Consider the following 20,702-nt stretch of genomic DNA (forward strand, 5'->3'; position numbering starts at 1 on the left):
TCGGTAGGCCCACTCCGACACATCAGGTATGCGCAGTGGGGGACGTCGACCGCTCTTCAAATGGCGATATTTAAGAAGAAAAAAACATTCGTGCTTCACGATGAGAGTTAGCGGTAAACTGAAATATCCGCGATGATAAAAAGGCGCGTGACTAATAGAAGCGACTTGAATCACAAGGATGTGCCATCTTTCAGGGACATTATCGTCGTCATTAACCTAAGCAGGGGGCGAGAGTCGGTGGTAATTGTAAAACATACAAATGAGATGAACAAAGAAATATTCATCAGTCCTTCCACTCTGTGAAGAAAGACGCGAAGCGAAGCTGTGGTGTGTTCATCAATCGACGCATCAGTGTATGTATAGGTATTATTATTATTATTGTTGCTATTATTATTATTAGTATTATTATTATTATTATTGCTATTATTATTATTATTATTATTATTGAAGGACACAGACGACGAACACATCTTTTGATTGTGGAGCGATTTCTTCTAATTCTTTTACGAAGTAGGGACGTGTGCAGCTACTGCCGCATGGCAGACGGGAATTCCACAATATTGTCTCGGCATACAGGCCCACATCGAGTGCTGCGTGCCGTGACTCGAGTTACGTACGAAATAGCCCCAGTCGGTACCAGTGCCGCATCTGCCCCGAATTCCACTGACGTTGTGCATGTTGCCCGCCTCAAACCATACCACTCTCCTGTTATCAGCGATATTTAGAGGCACCGGTACGGTGCTTCTGCCGCCGGCGATAATGATACACGCATATTGCGTGTTTCTTGTGTCCGATGCACGTAGGCGCCCCGACGAACACGACGAACGCTCTCTGACTCTCGAGCTGTCTGCTGAACTGGCCAGCGCGGCAGTTATCCTTTGTAAATATACGTTGTAAATAGCCTCCAGTTCGTAACCCTTCGTTCGCGTAACAATATTTGCAACTTCACTGGGAACTACGTAATTATGAAAAGTAGATTGAAGCCCGCGGCGTAATGGTGGAGTCGCCTTAGGGGCTAATTGTCATATGATTTGTTTCGGGATAGTTTCGATAAAATAAGAGTTACAGCCGCTTTCTGTAAGCATACTGCCTTCGCAGGCGGCCATCTACTGACAGCAGACAGGAATTATGCAACGTTTGCAACTGTAAACTAACCAATTGTGACAACTAAAGGAAACGCGGCGTAATGATAGTCATGTTAGCGGCCAACTTCAGTATGGCTTTTTTCCAAGATACCTACACTCAATTGAGAGCTACAGAGCATTCGCGAGAAACTGGAGACGAACATTTTTTTCGTGTCGACGCGACGCGTAGACGTACGGACATCGACAACCGCTGGACGGTAGCTATATGCAGCTCCGCTGTGCGCGTTCCTAGCCTGTCAGTCGAGCTGTGCGGCGTCTCGATGTTTTACTTACGTTTGCAACTTTTCTTTTAAGGGCCGAATATAGTCCGACGTACGCGCGCACGCTGGTGGTATACGTTGTCGAGCACAACAGCGTCTACAGTTCGACGCGCTGTCGCAGTGAACGGACGACGCGCTCCGTCGCGCCAGTGCCTCTAGCGCTGACGCGTTGTTTTTTTTTTTTTTTTTTTAGCTTTCGATGATAATGCGAACAGAGAACTCGAGGATGACGACACCACGATCGAACGCCGTTCCAGAGCACGTGCAACGCTGCGCGTTTGACGACGTGTGGACGACGTAATTTATTTTCGCCGCGTGTGTCGCGACGGTCGCTGGTCACGAGAGGGTTGTCGGCCGGACTAGGCTCGCCGGCGAGGGAGTCGGGAAACGAGGAGCGGAGTTCGTTCTGCACACTTGCCGGGAGTCGAGCCCGGCAGCACACGAGGGACGCGCTGGCGACGTGTGTCCGTTTGAAGCCCCTGCGTACGCGTTGTTCCTGCCACCGACGTCGGCAGAGGCGCCCGAATGCTGTGGGGAGGGAGGGAGCCTACGTGCAAGCTGTTTTAGGGTGGCGTTGTAAGCGTACTTGCCGCCGCCAGCTGAATTGCCGGGCTAAACTTTGCGACGTATTATAAGATGCGGGACACAAAACGGCGAAACACCAGCCAGGTTTCCCGCCGCCCTCGGGGACGTGAAACTAAACTTTTTGTTCGATAAGCATTGGCCTTAGCAGCCAGAGATATAGCGTGCCTGAGCGCACTACATGGCACGTCCAGGTCTTTAGTTAAACGGGCTAGTAAGTATTTATTGCAGCACACTTCGAAAAAACACCCTTTATGTATTATACGTACGAGTGGAAGGTAACGAAAGTGCTTAATGCAGTTCACATTCTTGACGTGAGATAGCACTACACCACGAGCACGGCTCCGTGCCTTATAACCTGTTGCTGCATGCGTGTCGCGGGATGTGAAATAGAAGTTTGATGAGGTAAAATAAAAGGGCAACTTGTATAATAATGTTGCATACAGGTTTCGCGTGCGCATTGGTGTAAAACTAAAAGAAATTTAATAGAGCGCGTGCCAACATGGGTACATCAGAGGGTGACAAAAAAATAACAGGAATGCGCCGTGACTTCTAGCGAGAGTCGGGACCAAAATGGCTACTCATTAAATTCGGTGGTAAATAGCGGTCAAAATTTTGATGCCACCACCCTAAAACAGCGCTTGCCAATAGGCTCCCTGAGGAGGGTGGTGGCGTCTCTGATAGAGTGTGCCTGTAAAATAGAACCGGGAACAACTTGGTGACGGGATGCGCGGTCGCATGGTGGGACCCCGCTTGCTTCGTGGTTTTATTTACTCTCTCGTCGACCCAGCTTTTTTGACAGTTAAAACGTCAGCTGGGCGGAACGGCACCGACCCGGGGTGCAAGTAGACAGAGAGGCTCGTTGTCTGGGCCGTGCGAGCTGTGGAAGAAAGGGCGACAGGGTTCGCCGGAATAGGGGAGGCACATCGTGTCTGTCCCGGGCCCGGTTAAAGAAAGGATGGCTGCAGACGGCATCGAATCGCTCCCCCCCCCCCCCCCCCCCTCGGAAGAACCTCTGCAGCCGTCACTACCCAGTACCTTCTACGGCGACGTCTCTGTATACCCGAAGGCGACGCTGCTGCGTTCAAAGGCTGCTGTTTGTAAACGGTGGGGCCCCATTACGCACATTGTAGCCAGTATACGAACAGACATACACACTGCCTCGCTGCTTCGTCATTCGTTCGATTTGAAGAACAATAGGAGGCCAGTTACCCGTCGGCAACGTCAAGTTCGAGAAGTACATATTGTAGGGTCAGGTTCAGCATGAGAAGGAAAAAAAAGCTTAAGCGATATATATATATATATATATATATATATATATATATATATATATATATATATATATATATATATATATAAACAAACGCTTCACACGTCGTTCGACGTCTTGCTCTGAAGTGGTCGGCCAGCATCCGTGACGTCACGGCTCCCATCACAACAGGCGTCGCGTTGTCCAGGAGGGCGTTTGTCTGCTGTATGCAGTGGTGGAAGACCGGGCGAGTGCTGGCCGCCTCGGTGACGTGCTCCGACGTGTCTGTTCGAGTTGGGTGGAACGGATTGCGTTGCGTTCGAAACGTGATAATCGCCACCGCTCAAGTTTCCTAGCCCGCTTTGTTTTTTATACTCGTGCTATTATTTCGTCATTGAGGGCACAACTTTTCTTCTTCTTTTTTTTTTTTTTTCATAAGGGGCACGCTGCTCGCATTATTACTACTTCTCCCTCAGTCTCTGAAAGCGGCGCACTTGTCGATGGAACTGGTGGCGAAATTTCGTAGCGCGGGGCATGTCCTGCGCGAGGACATTTTTTTTTGGTCACGCGGCATTCACAGATGTCCACTCGGCCGCCGGTATACAGCCGCGGCTGGCTGTACGTAGCAGGCCCCGGTCTTGACGTCACCTCGTCGCAGCTGGCGAACCTGCGCGCGTTCTCGGCCCGGCGAAAGACGCGTCCAGTGACGCTGCACGTCGCCGTCATCAGACGCTGGCACGTGCGGGAGGCTCGGAGGTGACGCGAAGCCGCGTGCCGCCGCCGTGGGTGCGTACACGCGTGCACACCCACCAGCGCGCTCGCCGAGTTTCTTTCTTTTTTAAGTGGGGCTGTTCGAGCGGCAGCGGCTGGCGCTTGCTCGGAGCGCGTCGCAATGAGATTGCGCTCCGGAGGGGGGGGGGGGGGGGGGGGGGGGCGTGTAACGCGAGCCGTCATCGTTGTGAACGGAGCGCGACTGAGGGCGAGTGCGCAGCGTTGCGTTGACGCCAGAAAGGTAGGGAAGTGCATCCTTAGTCTCTCTCTCTCTCTCTCTGCTGTCGCCGGAACGAGCGCAGGAAGTCTCTTAAAGCACGGCAAGTGGTAGCCGTGGCTACCCCGGAATACTAACTAGGGCGGCGCAAAACAACATGCCCAGAGGCGAGCATCGCATGGGAACGCACTGACGCGGCGCTAACTTCCGGCAGCGATAACGTATTTCCAAATGCTGCGCTGCAAGGCTTCTGCACATGCTGCTGCTGCAGATACCTAATTGGGGCGCATTGAATGCCTTGGCTATAGTGTGCTCTTCGATATTTGCCCTGTACGGCCTGCTTTGTTAAAGCTGATATACGCTAGAGATGTGTCTTCATTGTTCGGGTTAAGCCGACGACGGCTCCACTCATAGCGACGCGTGCGTCTATGTCTTCTCTCGTTCGTATCTCGTTTGGGCTGCGCCGGTATTCCAAGCGAGCTCCAACCAGCGAGCTCGCGTTGCAACCACGTAGAGGCCTCCACCGCACCGCCGTCGTTTTCCGGTCAAGCAGCGCGGCGAACATCCGACATTCGTTCTCGGCCGTGTGCCTGTACACCGAGTCTGCGTAGACCTGCCCAGACTTCTTTTATTTCTTTTTTCCACGTTCGCTCGTCCCACCGTTATTTCTCACTCGCCGAGCTCTCTGTCTTGTGTCGGGGCCTTTGTTCGTATTGTGACTGGCTTGCTTGCACCCCGCGACTGTCTGCAGGCGCGTCCTTAGAGACACATTTAAGTAGCAGTGCTCCTTTACCGCCGGCCTAGCGAGAGAAATGCGGAGAAACAACCTTTCCTAGCCGCATAGCGCGGATAGCGCGTTAGTCATCGTGTTCTGCCCTCCCGGCAAGGTCATTCGGAGCACCTGACGCGCTAAAAGCATAGTCGAGCATTATCGTCTGCGTTTCGGGTGCCGCAGAGTGCGGCCGTATTTCGTACGTCTCCTCGTGGTCGAATCAACGAGCGCAAGCTGTTCGCTTTCGCCTCCGAATCCCTCGTTCTTGACTTACTTTCTGGAAGGATATCCGTTCTCTCTCTCCCAGCAACCGAAGCTGCTTTCACTGCTGCGTACTCGTGTTGTGCCGAGAAGTCACCTCAACGGGGATACTGTTGTGCATTGTCGAACGGAGCTTCGGGTTGCCACGCCTCGGGGAAATCTCTTGGCGCCAGCCACTCCGAGACGGAAACAAAGCCACGTCAGCCTTTTCCAGGAAGCTGCTCGCGCATCTGGTGTTGTGGTCTCGAACTTTTCTGTAGCGCCGAAAGCAAAGCTTACGGAAGCGAAGCAGCTGGACGCGTTGACAGCACCCTTTCTCGTAGTCTCATTCGAATCTGTTTAATCTGTGCAACAGAAAAACGTGAATATCTTACGGACTACGGCGCTTACATTAAAACATTCCACACAGCTGAAGCATGAATTTGAATTGCACTTTTTAAAGCGGTTAGCACTAGGAATGTCAAAGTGGAAAAATTGCTACAGAAATTCGGCGCTAATGCGTAAGCATTCTTTGGCTCGGCTGCTACTTCGCTTTTGCTTAGTTATTTAACTAGCTTATGCATGCTTACTCATCGCTACCGGTCATGAACTATTACGTTACTATAACGATTACGTGTGCTATCTTGGCCAATTATGCATTTATTTTGCAGACATATCGTTTCCTCTGAGCCGAAACGCCGTCGCAACTTTCTTTTTCTTTTTGCCACCCAACTGCTTTTTTTTTTTAATTTTCTTTATTTGTTACGACCCTGACGCGCCGGCAGCGACGTCACCAGTTTTTTTTTCTTGTTTTTCTTTATAACGTAACCTATCGTCTAGTATTACTTTATTATGGCGATCACACGTGTTAACTCCTGTTGTGCCGAAAGTCAAAGCGCCCGTGGTGTCGTCCTGTCATCTTTCTCCGTGTTTCTTTGCGCTACAATGGCTTCAATGTGTTATCGTCTTTCCTTTTTTGTTACGACGTTCACGCCGCGACGGCACAATTTCTTTTTCTAACTTGACCAATCGTCAAATATTACACTACAATAACTATTACATGTGTTAGCTTCTTTATTTTCCTTTTTTGTTGCGACTTTGACGCAGCGACGGCGAATAACCAGTTTTTTCTCTTTCTTTCTTTTTTCTAACGCTGTCCATCAATGTGGCTAACACAGACATCTGCCTGCCGCGCTGCGGTCCATGGTGCGAATCCCGGTCAAAAATTTTTTTTTTCTTCTAAAGCTACCAATCATCCACTATTACACTGTTGTAACGATTACAGGTGTTAATTTGACGAATTACACACTTATTTGGCCGACACAATGCGTCACGGGACGGACAAATTTTGTTGGGGTACTCGGCAAAGAATCCTTACTCATTAAAGGTGAATATGTGGGAAGTATGGTAAGCCGGTTCACGGGGTAGAGGTAGAGAGTCGATCAGAGGGCTTATAGAAGAGCGTGTGTATATATTCTATCATAAAGAGCCAACATATGGTGGCACCAAGGTTGGCAATGTATATACAAATTCAAGGAAAAGTTCTGTAGGTCCGGTGCATAGGTAGTTGAAGGAAGGAAGGGGAACACTTACGAAAATTGCGCGTTTAATGTTTTAACGTTTCGGCCGTGGCACGGGCGAAACGATATATATATATATATATATATATATATATATATATATATATATATATATATATATATATGTATATAATATGCGTGTGTGTGGGTGTGTAAATAAATGCAGGAATGAGACGAGCTTTTTGAAAGTAAGACGTGTTTACTTAACGTTTTCGGCTGGTGGACCAGCCTTTGCCAGAGTACAGTAACACGTACTCCGATGTTACTGTACCAACCCGTTTATTGTTGGTAGTTTGTGACACCCGTGCGTGACCTCGTGTTTGCTTCATATCGAGTGTTTCGTTTCGTCCCCATTGCGTCTTACAGTACTTATAGCGCAAGAAAAACGAATGAATGTCCAGTTGAACGCCGCCGGAGCGCACTCTCTCTCTCTCCCAGTGATGAACTCCTCGCGGCCAAGCGCTGAGACGCTTGGCCCTCTAGACGACACCGATCGAAGTGCACGGGCCTTGTGCTGTCACGCTACCTTGCCCGACTGAATCTAATGGAGACAAATAGAGGGTGCGGCGATTTTGACGTCGCCGCTTTCGTCACGCCGGCCTTGTCAATGCACGAGTGATGGGCCGACAACCGTGCGTGCTGTGCTGCCGCGAGTGTTGACCAGCTGGTCTTGTCACCTAACCTCACCCGCTTACGTGCGTATTTTCTTTTCCCGCAGGCCTCTCGGGGTGTCGCCCTTGGGGGGAGGAGGAGGAGGAGGGGGTCCCCGACCCGATGGGCCTAGCGGGGGGGGACCTCCCTGAGAAGGGCTGAGGGGGCATGATGCGGCCCTGCGGCGAGCCCCCCGGCGGTGGGCCCGGGGGGGCACCGGCACACAAGGAGTACCGCCAGAAGGCGCTCCAGCAGATTCGCAACAGCCTCATGCCCTTCGCCCACCAGGGAAGGGACCGACGGTCGAGCGCCTCCTCCACGGCCAGCGAGTCCGGCTCGTACGCGCCGTCCGTCGCCTCCTCGGAGGTGAGTGCTCCTCCTCGCCTCTGCGCGCGCTGCTGCTGCCGCCGCGAAGGGGGAGAGGAGGAGGGGATGGTGGCACGGCGAGCCCACACTTCGGCAACGCAAGAAATCGTGACGCAGTTGAACAACGTCAAAGCGAGCGGAGGATGGTTGAAAGCGTTCGAAAAATGCATCCGTGTACCGATAGGTGTGAGAGTGCGCCATCAATTGCTCTCTCGCACCACAAAACGTATCGGTGTAATTGGGCTAGTTGGTGTACGTTAACGTACAATACGGCACACAGACTAGCGGGGTCAAGATGACTGGGAACGAATACACAAAACTGACACGAAGAAGCAGTTTGTGTATTCGTTTCCTATCGGGGTTAATGTTCTCCCCGTACGTGTTTGCTGTTCGTAGCGCAGTAACAATGAATGGACAAAAACAAAAGACATCGACTACGTGACCACAGGGCATGTGTAAGTTATGTCATCGAGCGAAAGTGCAGAATTGTGAGAATGAACAGTTGTTATTTCACGCGTCGTTCTGCCCGTGTCTTCCATACGTCCGCTGGCTATGTGTGTCCGCGCACCCCGTGTCGCACCGTGCGTACTCTTCGTCAGCCTGCCCCCCCTCCCCCCCCCCTTTTTTTTGACGTACGCACATTTGGTCGGTAGAACGCCTGAATAAAGTGGGCACATAATGGGCGCTGGCGTCAAACCTTGCGCAACATATACAGGGTTTAAAAATGTGCGATTGCCAGATAGCTGGACAGAACCAAGGTAATGTTGTTTGCCGTCGCTTGGAGATACTGGCACTACTCTGTTTCATTCCGCCTAATTAGATAATCAGTCTTAATTAATTGATAGACTTCTCTAACATTGTAATTAAATTAATAGTGTCGATGAACAAATTGTAGACCGACATGGAAAAGTCCCGATACAGCTTTATGTTGCTCGATACGTACTACATGAAAGTGTTTTCCCGAGCGCGAAAGAAGCCCACGAATACACGCACAGCGCCTCGAGCGGCCAGTCGCGCGTCAATTTTGCGTGCAATTGCGGGCTTCTTGGGGCGCGATAGAGTCAAAGAGTTTATTCAGACAACGTGTGGTAGAATAGAATCTTATCGATAGAATCATCGCAGTTGGTCTTAATACGGAACCTCGCGGCGACGGCGGAAATTCGCCTAAACTGTCCCCACTATGGTTGTCGCAATAAAACTTCCAGCATCTAAACGTTCTCGGCCCATAGCTCAGTGTCAGTGGTGGCGTGTTGGGCCGACTTTGCGAGGGAAATAAAGAGAAGGGAATGGCTTCGCGTACAGCTCGCTTGTCTAGGCTGGCTGCGTGACGTAATGGTCCCTTCCTAGTTCATTTCCTTCGTCCACGACTCCCAGGGTCAGATCTTGTACACCTCCACTTATACCCAAGAATTTGGATGGTAGAACAGCACGTTGCCTGTACGCGCATCGCTGAAGATATATACTCGTCTACCCCCCCCCCCCCCCACCCCGTAGGGTGGCAGGTTCTTATTGTGTACTTTTCCTTTTTATTTTCTATATTTAAACAGAAAGAGCAAATAATATTCATTGACTCCATTGTCTGTAGGCTCGATGCGCTTGCACAAGAGAAAGAAAAAGAAAATACAGAAATGCCACCTTGGTTTATTTATTATTCATGCTCGACATCGTCATTCACACAAATGACTAGCAGTGAATGAATCGAAACTGGCAGCGTATTCTTGGGAGTCTGTACATTGTCATATATTTAGTAGGAAAATAATAATTATCGCAAAAAATGAAGGTGAAACTTTTTTTTTTTTTGTTGCTGATGCATCGCGGCAAAGACTACTCGTTTTCTCGTTGTCGGGCCGTTCTGGCGACGAATAATTCTCGACACTTGCTACTTTGAGTGAGCGTTCGGCGTCCACCGTAATCGTTTGTCGACAAACGGTGAGCTAGAGCACAAGCCAGGCGCTGTCGAAATTCATGAGATCGCCGCGGGAATCAGTGGCAACTTAGTGCGACGTTGTCATTTGTGTCTTGTCGTTGCCGCTTTTCTGGCCTAGCGAGCCTCCTCTGACGATAAAAGAGTAGCCGCTTTGCTACGGCGCAAACCTAATTTATTAATGCAGCTTCGTTTCGTACGAAGCTTTAGAAATGCCGCGCCCAAGCGTCATTGCGCACCGAAAGCCCCGCAGTCCTGCTTGCCTTCTTTTGTGCGTCCGGCGGCGTTCGCATGCCGAACTTCCGGTGCGAAAAACTGTAAAAAATTAACTCCACAGCGACTCTCGTTTGCGTCCCCAGCGGCTCGGGGTTCGGGCTAGATCAGTGCCAGACGCCGCCGAGCGTTACACGCTGCCTCGGCGAGACTTCCTGGCACGGTCCCCGAGAGGAAATGCGTTGCCAGTAATTCCTCTAGCCTGCCCGGGTGACGTCATGCTTGGCAAATCCTCGAGCGCTGGCCGCTTTCGCCGTGCCGTCTCGTTCGAGCGCGAGGCGCTCGACGTCGACGGCTTCCACGGCGCGCCGGACGCGGCAGCGGCGACCGTTGCGAGGGACAAGCGTGCCAGCGCGCTCGTACGAAAATTTGTGCCGTCTCGAATCGCGGTACGGCGGCCGAAGCGTCGCGGCGACAGCGAGCGCTCGGCCCTTTTGTGTCGCCGCCTTCGCGGAACGGTGTCAGCTGCGTTGCGAGTCCCGCGCCCGGGGGCGGAAGGGTGCGGACGCGGGCGACAGCCGGCGGCGAGAAGCTGCCGCCAAAAGAGAGGCTCCCCTCGCCTGCCGATCCGCTGGGGGCAGCGCTGGCGCCGCGAGGGACGTTTCGGCTGCGGTCGCCTCCTGCCGCCGCCGAGATGCTGCTGCTGTCGTCGTCTTCTCCTCCTCCCTTCCTTCTTCGCTCCATCCTCAAGGTCGCGCGCGCGCCTCGAGCAGGCCCCCTTGGTTTCTGCGCGGCCGAGACGAAGAGGGAGGCCACCACGCCCACGGCAGACCGCGGCAACAAAAGGACGCGATGTTGCGCCGGGTGTGTGGTGGGGGGGGGGGGGGGGGGGGAGGGGGAGCGGCGGCGCTGGGCGCATTCCGGGCGTGCCTTCGTGGCCGCTCTCCTCCGACAGCCGGCGACCGCTCTGGCAGCCGGACGGAGAAAGGTCTCTCCGTCTCCTCGCGTTCCTTCTTCGGACGAAGAGGGCAAAGGCTACCCCCCTCCCCACTCCTCGGCGGGGGGAGGGGGGGGGGGGTGTACTCGTTTTAGTGGGCACGGAGGTGGATATTTAGCGAAGGCATCCCGGGGATTGCAGAAAGAACTATGCGCGTTTCGTTTGCTCCTTGTTTGTTGTGTTGTGCGCCCCGAATGTGCCCCCGCCGAGTCACAGAGCAGGCCTTCCTGGTGTCCCTCCGCGGTACCTCTGGCCCTTTTGTGCGAGCCGTGGCTTCTCGCCTGCGCCTTTCGAGCGGCCTTCCCTGCCGCAGCCCGTGTGGGCAGCCTCCACCCGCTGCGCGAGCGGCACGTGCCGCGGCAGGCACGTGCCTACATTTATCTTTTTTTTTTTTTCCTATCTGCACCGTCTCACACCCCTTCCCCGCCACACTATGCCTCTCTTTTGGTACGCGAGGAGGAACTGCGTGCGGGGTAGAATTTCGCGTGGTGCGTTTTAGGTCGGGGATTTCTCGCCATAGTGTCTCATCGGCATCACCCCTCTGCAGACGCGTTCATTATGTCCAGGAAACTGAAGTGATACCGGAATGGTTCTGCAACCTCTCTGTTGGCAACTGCGGAAGTCCCGGTTCGGTCTCTGCAACTTGGAATTCCCCGGTCTTCGTAGGCGTCCAGTGGCTGGTAAATGCGAATAACTACACGGTCGGATTCCTTCTTCCATTTTCTTTCTTTTTTCTTCATTCTTATTGCACGAGTCCGTGCCAGTGGTTGGCCTTATCCTCTCGTGCGTGAAAGTGCAACTCTTCGTTTTCTCCGACAACCCTCGGTCCGTACGTCCTCATCTCCTGCCGTCCGTCGTCCAATATTTGTTGGCCATGCCCAGGAGCTTGGACATCCGTGGCGTAGGAGCTAGCTATTTTTTTTTCCTTCTTTATTCCCCCCCGCCCTCCCCATTGTACGTGGAGTCCACCTTGTTGGCTCTGTGTATGCGTCTTTTGTGTCTCTTTGACAGTTACCAAGTGTGTCTAGCACACTAGGCCACGAGAAGCTTTTCCTTGATTCTGGAATTGGTCGAGTTTCGTTGGCGCTGCTTGGAGCAGCGCCAATGGGTCGATGGTAGCCTGTTGGTGCGCCGTTTAGAGTGTTCTAGCACACTCGCGAGTTGTTTGCAGCACCGGCGAAGGTACGAGGCGTACACTGGCAGTGTCCATGCACAGCGGAGTGTAGCTCCGGGCGGGACTGTCTGATCAGTGGCGGCGCGAGGGAATTCTGTTTTTTGTTGGTACACGATACGATAGAGCGCTACGTGACGTGTTGGGATCTTCGCGCATGCACGTTGTACACCGCAAATTCTGCAGCCGCTGAGTAGACGACGCAACGCGGACAAACATATCTCGAGGATGAGGAGCCTTGGAGCTTCCGCAGTGCTGCAAACGACTTGTGACGTGGAGCATAGCACAGCTGGCGTTTACGGAATACCGCAAGAGTGACGGTATTGTGGCAGCAGCATAGCGACATAGTAGACAGTTTTAGTATAGCGTAAAGCAGCAAACGCAAAGAGTTAGCGTTGCGTGCACCCGCATCTGCTGTACGTAAACGGTGCTGGCGCTCGCACGCGCGTACGCAATTTTCGGGATTTAGCGGTGAACGCTAACGCATGCAAGGGGTACCCTTACGTACGGCAACATGGCGGTACCCGTCTAAGTGAGAGCTGCCCGCTTCGGATCTGTCGAGTCGTCGGCCTGCACTGTTCGGCTCATTCGTTCCCCACTAATGCTCGTGTTTGCTTTAGATTTGTGTGATGATGCTTCGACAGCGGCGTACAGGTGACAAAGGGACGTTGTTTACGATATACGTTCTCGATTAGCGGCGCAGTAGGCTTAACGAGAGGGTAAATTTGCTGATGTTTGCTGTATCCACCTCGAGATGGCGCCCAAGTGTATTTCGCTCGTTCGCTTGGCGTAAAGCCGCATGTCAAGCCGATGCATGTCACGTTTTCTGCGGCAAAACAAAGTAGTGTGGTCGGTGCTGTGGTCACAATGCGTGTGCGCTTTACTAACGACGATGACATGAACCTCTCGCCTTGAATGCATTCGGACAGACGTCAAGATGGGCGTCCGTTGCAAAGAAGTGGAAGGAAGTAGGAAATCCGCCTTCTGGAAGCGAAATTGCCGGCGAAACGTCCCCTCCGAAATAGCCTGGATGTTGAGCAGGCCGCTTCTTGAGGACACGTACAACCTGCGCGGTCGCTCTCGTTCACGAAGCATGAGGGCGTCTATGTCATCCCAACTTAAAAAAGGGCAGGTATCATGGGTCCCACAGAACACTCCATCGCGGCATGCTAAGAATTATCGGTGTGTTTCACGACTCTCGACAAAACAACACTGAAACCAAACACCTATACATGCGCAACTAACGCAGTGACTGTAGCTTTGGATAAGCTTGACTTAGGGACGCACTTGCGGATTCGGCATTGAATCAGCTCGACATTTCGTGTGGATTTGGCTTTCCAGCGCTTCGTGTTTTGTAATCTAGATGGCGCCGTATATGTTTCCGTTAACGTTAGCGCTTTTCTCCGTTCCGCTATTCTAAAGCACTACCTTGTGCTGCGCAGTGCAGCCTTTCTATGCGTTAGCCTTGCGCCGCAGGCTAACGCTAACGCAAGCGTTTTACGTTGTACTAAAACTGTCTATTTTGACGCCATATTCAGTTACGCGGCGCTTACAGAAACTTGCGTTATTGTGTCCTCATTGAAAGCAAAATAACAAATTAATGCTGGAAGAAATTTTTTTTTCAGCGGTGAGGAAGGCGAGGACAGAAGAAAGACACATAAAAAACAGGATCAGCGCGTTCATGATGAACCAACTATAGCCTATGGCAAGATCATAAAGGAACAGCCACTATCTATTAATAATGGTCGCTGCCGCCATCTTTACACCAGCACCTAAGTAGGACGTGTTCGTTGTGATTAGCACGTCAGCGAGACAATGGCTGCAGCAGTGTCCTGCTCGCGTGTGCGTCAGCGATGTTCTATAAATGTTAATACGGAGTTTTCGAAACAAGAAATCATAAGTTCGGGACACCAAGGCCCTGCGTATACGAAGGTTCCTGGGTTATGCTGTTTCTCTTTTATTGCTGTGCGCACCTCGTATGTGCGAAGGTTTAGTTTAACTTGTTGGCTCAATAACTGCGCTCAAAAGGGAGAAAAGGAATGCACGGGTTGAAGTTACGTTCTTGGGTCTCGTACGTGCCAAATTAAACCACGATGTGATTATGAGGCACGCCGTAGTGGAGGGCTCTGAAACGATCTTGACCACATGGCGATTCTCTAACGTGCGCCTAAGTGCACGAGCGCTCGGTTTTTTTTTTTTTTTTCATTTCGTCCTCACGGAAATGCGGCCGCGATCGAACCCTCGAGCTCAGCAGCGCAGTGCCTCATTTAGTCAAGTTTTATTCCTGCACTTCATGCACCAGAAACGCAGGGAATAGGGACAAAAAGTTTTGTCAGTCGACAAGCTTGACGGGATCCCTGTACCCTTGCAGACAGTCAATGGCAGCGCGACAGTGGATATTAGAGCCATATGCCATGTCACAAAGACTTCTGGCGAGAATGTAAAAATCACCGCTTGTGGAATCCAACAACAACAACAAAAAAGTGAACAGGTAAGGAACACACGTATAGTGAAGCACAAAAGAAAGAAAGACGCACCACATTTAACAAATTCAGAAGCAATATGTATCCACTTGGCTATCGCGGCGCGCACACGACAGGTTGCATTGGCCGAGCCTTGTGGTTGGGGTCGGCGCTGGCCGAGTTGTGCCTCGGAGGACGGGCGCCGCCGTACAAGCACGGCCACAGCTATACGTGTGGGTTCCGCAAAAGATCGTTCTCGCAGAGCGCGGTTTGCGACAACGCGCGTGGCGGCTATCGACGGCCATTTCCACATTCTTGAGGCGATGAAAGTTGCAGACGCGACCTTGATTTCCGTGCCGGGATAATTCGAGCCCGTTTGCGTGTGCGCGGCCCGCCAAGGTCTTGGCTAAGGGGAGCCGCGTATATACACTAGGCGCGAGAAGTTGATGGGGCACACGAGTCCTCGGAAGGAGCCGAGCCGCAGCGCTTTGAGTTGGCATCCGCAGCCTAGACTGCCATCTACGGCGAACACGTCGCTGTTCTATTTTACTCGCCTTACGTATTAAGTAAGCGAAAACACAGCCTTTTCGCGGAACCTGCGAGAACGTGTACCGCTGCGTTCCAATAAAAAACATGCGAGCAGCTCGACATTCTGCGCTTTCAAGTGTAATCCGAGCGCTGCGGCAGTGGTGGTGAAATCATTTATTGCCAAATAAATGCAGTGTGGTGGGGGGGGGGGGGGGGGCAAAATCGATCTTACGTGGCACGAGGCAGCGCTTGAGGGGCTGCCCTTATGGAGCAAAGGCGTGGCCTTGGAGGGCTACCCGGGTCAAGGCGTCGGCGATAATCCGGCGCTGGACTGTAGCAGAGCAGCTGGCCAGGACATAGTCTCCCAATATGTCTCCGCCGTGGTTGGCGGGTGGAGGGTGCGGGAAAGTAGGGCACGTGAGGCTGACGGGAACAGTCTACCGGTTTTCCGCAGAGCTTACGGGAGGACAGGCACTGATCGGGGTATCGGGCATGAAGGAGAATAGGGTAGGGAGCAGTTCGGGTCTGCAGTCGACGCCAGTGGGAAACGGGTTAGGGTTAGGGAGGGAGCTGGCGGTGCGTAAACATGCAGGGTATTACGGTAGTGGGTAAGTATACCTGCGAAGGTAAACAGTCGCTCCCGGGCTGGCAGAGGGGTCAAACTCCGGCCCCGAAAGTAAGACCTCGGGCGAGGGAGTGGACCTCCTCGTTACCTGGGAGGCTTGCGTGCGCGGGGGTCCAGATGAGGGTCGCGGAGTGGGTGGGTTGGGCAAGAAGCGTAGAAACCGGGCCGTGGTGCGGGATGCCAGGTTTTTGGCGAAATTCCATAGGGCGGATTTTGAGTCGGAAAGAATTTTAGTGGCAGACGTAGAGATGAGAGCGAGCGCAATGGCTGCGTCCTTGCAGCTTCGGATGAATCTGTGGTGATGGAGCCCGGAGCCGGTAATGGGGCCCGACTGTTTGCGACGGCGAGGACTACTCGGGAGCCCGACGAATACGTTGTCACGCCCACGTAGGCTGCCTCTCGAGCGCTGTGCGCCCGGCTTGTTACTGGAATGAATAGAAAACTGCTCTCGCGCATTCTCATGTCTGGGAAGAAGGCTGATGCTTTTTATCTAATTTCTTGGGTTCCTCGGTGTCCTTCCCAGAGAAGGACTTGTCGAGGGGACTTTAACCCCTTTGGAGACACTACACCTTGTGTTTGGCACATCATAGCGTTAGTTGCTTATGCTCCGCTGAACCCAACGCAACGCGAAACTGCTCTGGCATTGTGGGGTGACGCGAGAAATTCCCTCTTCATCGCATTACTGTCGCTACGAGCAGTCGGGTAAGATTGACGCTTTCGCAGTGGCGCGGCTGCGAGCCGAACTCGCAAAGCTTTTCGTTCGCCAAGTGCCGTTCGCCAGTGGCCTTCGCTGGTGGCGTGTTCGACTCCACGATTGGCTCTTACGAACAATTCTAGCGTAGGAGCTCGTTCGCGAATTCGGATTCCTTTGCCGTGCCACGTTTGCGTGTGAGGCGTAAACTGCAATCCCCTGCCTCGTATTTACCTTATCCGTTTTGCCGGACGGGAGGATTTAGTGTTCGGTGTTGCAGTAAATACCACGTGCAGGAAAACGGAGCAGGTAAATACCATGCAGGGGATCGGCCTATGGCTGCAAAAAGTGCTAATTCGGCCTAACTTTGCGCGCCCTCTCAGGGAACACGCACACAGATTAGCTGTCGTTGTGCGTCATCGGGTGGGAACCAGGCAACTTGGCAGCGCCTCGTAGCAAGCTTCCATTCCGGTCCTCGGTGTGGAACGGTACGCGATCGTCCGTCCCTCCCGTTTGCCCCGTCGCGCAGTTACTCAATTTAAATAGGGCTTGTACGGCTCTGCCGAAGCCATCGTGGGGAAATCGCGGCGCTTTTCTATCGTCTTCTTTCTTTCTCGAAAAACGGCTCCTACGCCTGTGGCTGGTGAGAACGGGGGTCCGTGACGAGAAGTGGGAGGCCGAAGAGCACATGTTTCGTCGCCCCAGCTGCACCGAGTAGCCGTCTAATTTCGGGCGTGGGGGCTCTGTACCGCAGCGTCCCCCTTGCTCTTTACCCCGGTGGCGGGCCCCTCGGACAAGTCGTCGTGCGCTTGCGTAACTTCGTGGCACGCACGCGTTCTTATCGCGGCACCGGCGAGGAGGGGGAGCAGTGGCAATCGCGACTGCCGTCCCGCGCGGAGGAGGATCGCTCGTCGCCAGAGCCGCACTGCTCTTCCGCTCGCGCCGTCGTTGGCGGAGGCGCAACCCGTCTCTCTCTCCCTCCCCCTTTGGTCGTCGTCCGGTAATTTAATTTTCGGCGAGGTGGACCTCGGCGGCAGCTGTCCGAGGGCTGTTGTTCGGCGGCGACCGAGGAGGGGACGGCGGGCGTCTCCCACCCGCAGTATGGCCCGCTGGCAGGGCAGTAATGGGCGGCTCGGCCCGGGCGCGCAAACCGGTCGCCTGGCGCCGGCCGGGCCGACCGCTGCTGCTCTGGGGAGACGCTTTCGCCGCCGCCGATGGGGCCTTCTCTCTCGGCCGCCCGAGGGAGTCTTTCTTTTGCGCGCGCGTGCGACGCGGGCTGCGCGAGCAGTGTGGGACCGAATGCCGAGCTGCGCTGGCGCCGCTCTGCGCTGACCACGGTATCTGTCTGACGAAAGCGTTCTCTCGGAGCCTGAGCGGCGTTAATTTCGCCGTTAGAGGTTGATGATTACTACAAGGGAAAACGAGGGACACACGTTCTTAAAGGTTCGCGCGGAAACCTCATCGCAGGTACATCTGTATCGCGTCACGGATTTCGAAGTATTTTCTCGGGTTTAGGCCGCTGTGGCTATGTGAAAATGTGCTCAAATTTTAGCCCCCGCCCCCCTTCAGCCCGAAAAAGAAAATGAAAATCCAGCGAACATACGAATATGTGCAATGCAGCTCTCTGGAGAGTTAAATTACACGCTATAAAAGTAAATGCGATGCGTACAGTTGTCGTTATTGTGATCGTATGCGACGCGTAATCTCGCGCAGTGTTTACGTTTGTGCACCGCCGCACGTTATTCTCGCCGCCATCGGACGGGCGTGTAACCTATTCGGCAGGACGGCAGGCAGTAGCAGCCGCGGTCAAGGAAGCCTCAGAAAAAATTATTTATTGAAAAAAAAAAAAAAAAAGAATATGGCCCGGAGTCAAACTCCCGACCTGCTCGGCGACGTAATTACCGCGGCGGTTTTCTGCGGCCGCTTCGCGCGACGCCCGAAGCGCGTTGCGTCTAGTTTTGAATTGGCGAAAGGCGATGGCGGAACAAGTGTGACGGACGTCATCGCCGAGGTATGCGGAATGTTTGGCGTGAGCTTCGCGTGATTGGGAAACGGGCCGTCACGACACGACGGGCTGCGTGTAATGTCGCCGCCGGGAGATTATCGGGATGTTCCTCTCTCAACGGGATGGCGCGGAGGAGGAAAGTTGCGTAAGCTGCAGCACGAGGAGGGTGGGAGGCGCGTCGCTGCGGCGCCTACCGCTCAGCGGGCGGCTTTAGTTTAACGTTAGCGTAATAGCGGGGTTAAGGGAGATAGCGTTACCGTTGCGCAAACGAGCTTTGCAGAAAGCGAGTTTTAGTATAGCGGGATTGCGTAGTTTATGTGCGGGACGCTTTGAATTTCATTACATTACATTACGCTTTGCATATCACATATATAGTGCATCTGAGTGATTCTATCTGTGTGTACGTCCGGAAAGTGCGAGTGGTAGCGCACTAAAAACCAGGAGCGCGTTGTGTTTGTGATGTCCGCCGGTCTGCGGCTAAACAGTGGAACGTAGGTGTTCTGTGACAGCAGTACGGGCTGTCTGCCATAGTCTCCGAAATCTCCAATCTCGGAGGCCATGTGCCATCGTCGCGCCTATCTCCCTACTTCATCAATAGGTGGAACCGGCATCTCGGAGTGCAGGGGGACGTGGGTTGGGCCTCGTTTAAAGCAGAGAAGAACAGAGGAAAATTAGGTTTGAAGAAAAACTCAAGAACGCGGATCAAAATAAATGGGCGGCTAAAGTGCACAGGTATCTGCACCTAAAGGGTGTGGACACAGTATGGAGGAAGAGCTCACGAAACTGGGAGAAACACAGACGGCGAATTGGATGCAAACAATGGAAACGAAAAGGACCGTGGAGATTTACGAGAATGAGAAAAAGAAATGAGAAGGAAACATCTTTACGATAACACGAAGGGAAGTGCCTCGCTATTTGATGCTCGAGCTGGCTGCTGAAGGACAAATACATACCGGGGCAAATATTCGCAACTAGATGAGGCATGTATGTGCTGCGCAGAAAAAATCCGGAGACCTCGCACATCTTAATAGAATGCGAAGGGATTCATCCAGCGAGACCAATATGTAAAGTACACCTTCCAAAAGCGCTTGGATTTAAAGTAGACGGAGATATAAACCGGTCAGCAGTCGAGATGAGCAGGAGACGTTAAGAGTATTGGTGGAAAAATAGCAGGGAAGAAACTGATGCGGCCGGATCCATTACTGGCATAGGCAGCGGTACAAAGTAGATGATAGAGAAGATTAAAGAGATGTATACACGAGAATGCTTGAAGGGAAATGCATTGATAGCATACCTCAGTAACTCAAGTAGGCTAAGGGACGATTTGTCTCTGCTCCGTTTCCAATGGGATGTCATCATCATCATCTTTATTTCTCTCGATAGGCTTAGACGCGTTCGAAACGGGAAGCGATCTCGAAAACCCCTCAATTTGATCCATAATACTCTGTCGTCGACGCCGCATGATACTAAGCGAAAGCCATTTACACAGTCATTTGCTACAAACGAAGTGAATTCTACGAAAACAAAGCCAGATTCAGTTCGAAGCGGGCGGCCGGGACCGCCGCCATGTTTTACGTAAACTACACAAACCACGCAAAGACGGCAACGTTATATGCGAGAAATAGCGTGCTTACGCTAAACGGTAAGGTTCGCTTAGCGTTCTGCGCATACGCATTTCGATCCCGCGATGCCCGTTGTTACGCCAAGCGAAAACTGTCCAATGTCCGTTCACTGCGCGCTCACCCGCAACGCGAGATGCATGGACGTTGGGCCGGATCGCCCCATGTGATGAGGGGCAGGGATGACGGAACGAGAGCCGCTTACTCGGACGGGGCGTCCTCAAACCGAAGGTGAATGTACGCTATTTTACGGAAGCGTTTGAGGGCCAGTCTTGAGCTGTTAACGCTGCTGTTTTCGATCTGTAACAAGTCGATTCGTATGCACAAGATGGTCGCACGCGTGCGTTCGACGTTTCGTGACCATGACGTCGCTCTGAAAGTGTTCGCGTAGCAGTCGAAGATGTGTGGCCGGGCATCGCGCATTACGTCGGTGATCGGGGCCCCAACGCCGGCCCTCGTTTCGTATACGGGGTCGAAACGAGCGACGCCGCTGGGCATTCTCCACCTCCGTCGAGAAGGCTCGGTGGGCCACTCGCCGCCCAGGTCGCGCATCTGGCGCCGTTGACGCGTGCGTTGGCTTCGTGCCGCCGCGGTCGCCCTCGCGTGCCCGGCGGGAGTGTCGCGAGCGTGCTCG

At 53.1% G+C, this 20,702-nt stretch overlaps 1 protein-coding gene across 2 annotated transcripts in view; it reads left to right on the forward strand.

Annotated features, from left to right (window-relative positions):
• Nucleotides 1-20,702, forward strand: part of wts (serine/threonine-protein kinase warts) — a 109,868-nt gene that overhangs the window by 53,612 nt on the left and 35,554 nt on the right. For both annotated transcript variants that reach the window (XM_050171017.3, XM_050171018.3), the window contains one exon: nt 7,535-7,833. In XM_050171017.3, coding sequence (XP_050026974.1) covers nt 7,636-7,833 — 198 coding nt within the window. In that variant the 5' untranslated portion in view covers nt 7,535-7,635. The remainder of the gene's footprint in view (nt 1-7,534; nt 7,834-20,702) is intronic.

The sequence above is a fragment of the Dermacentor andersoni genome, chromosome 6 (genome assembly GCF_023375885.2).
Source record: "Dermacentor andersoni chromosome 6, qqDerAnde1_hic_scaffold, whole genome shotgun sequence".
NCBI lineage: Eukaryota > Metazoa > Arthropoda > Arachnida > Ixodida > Ixodidae > Dermacentor > Dermacentor andersoni.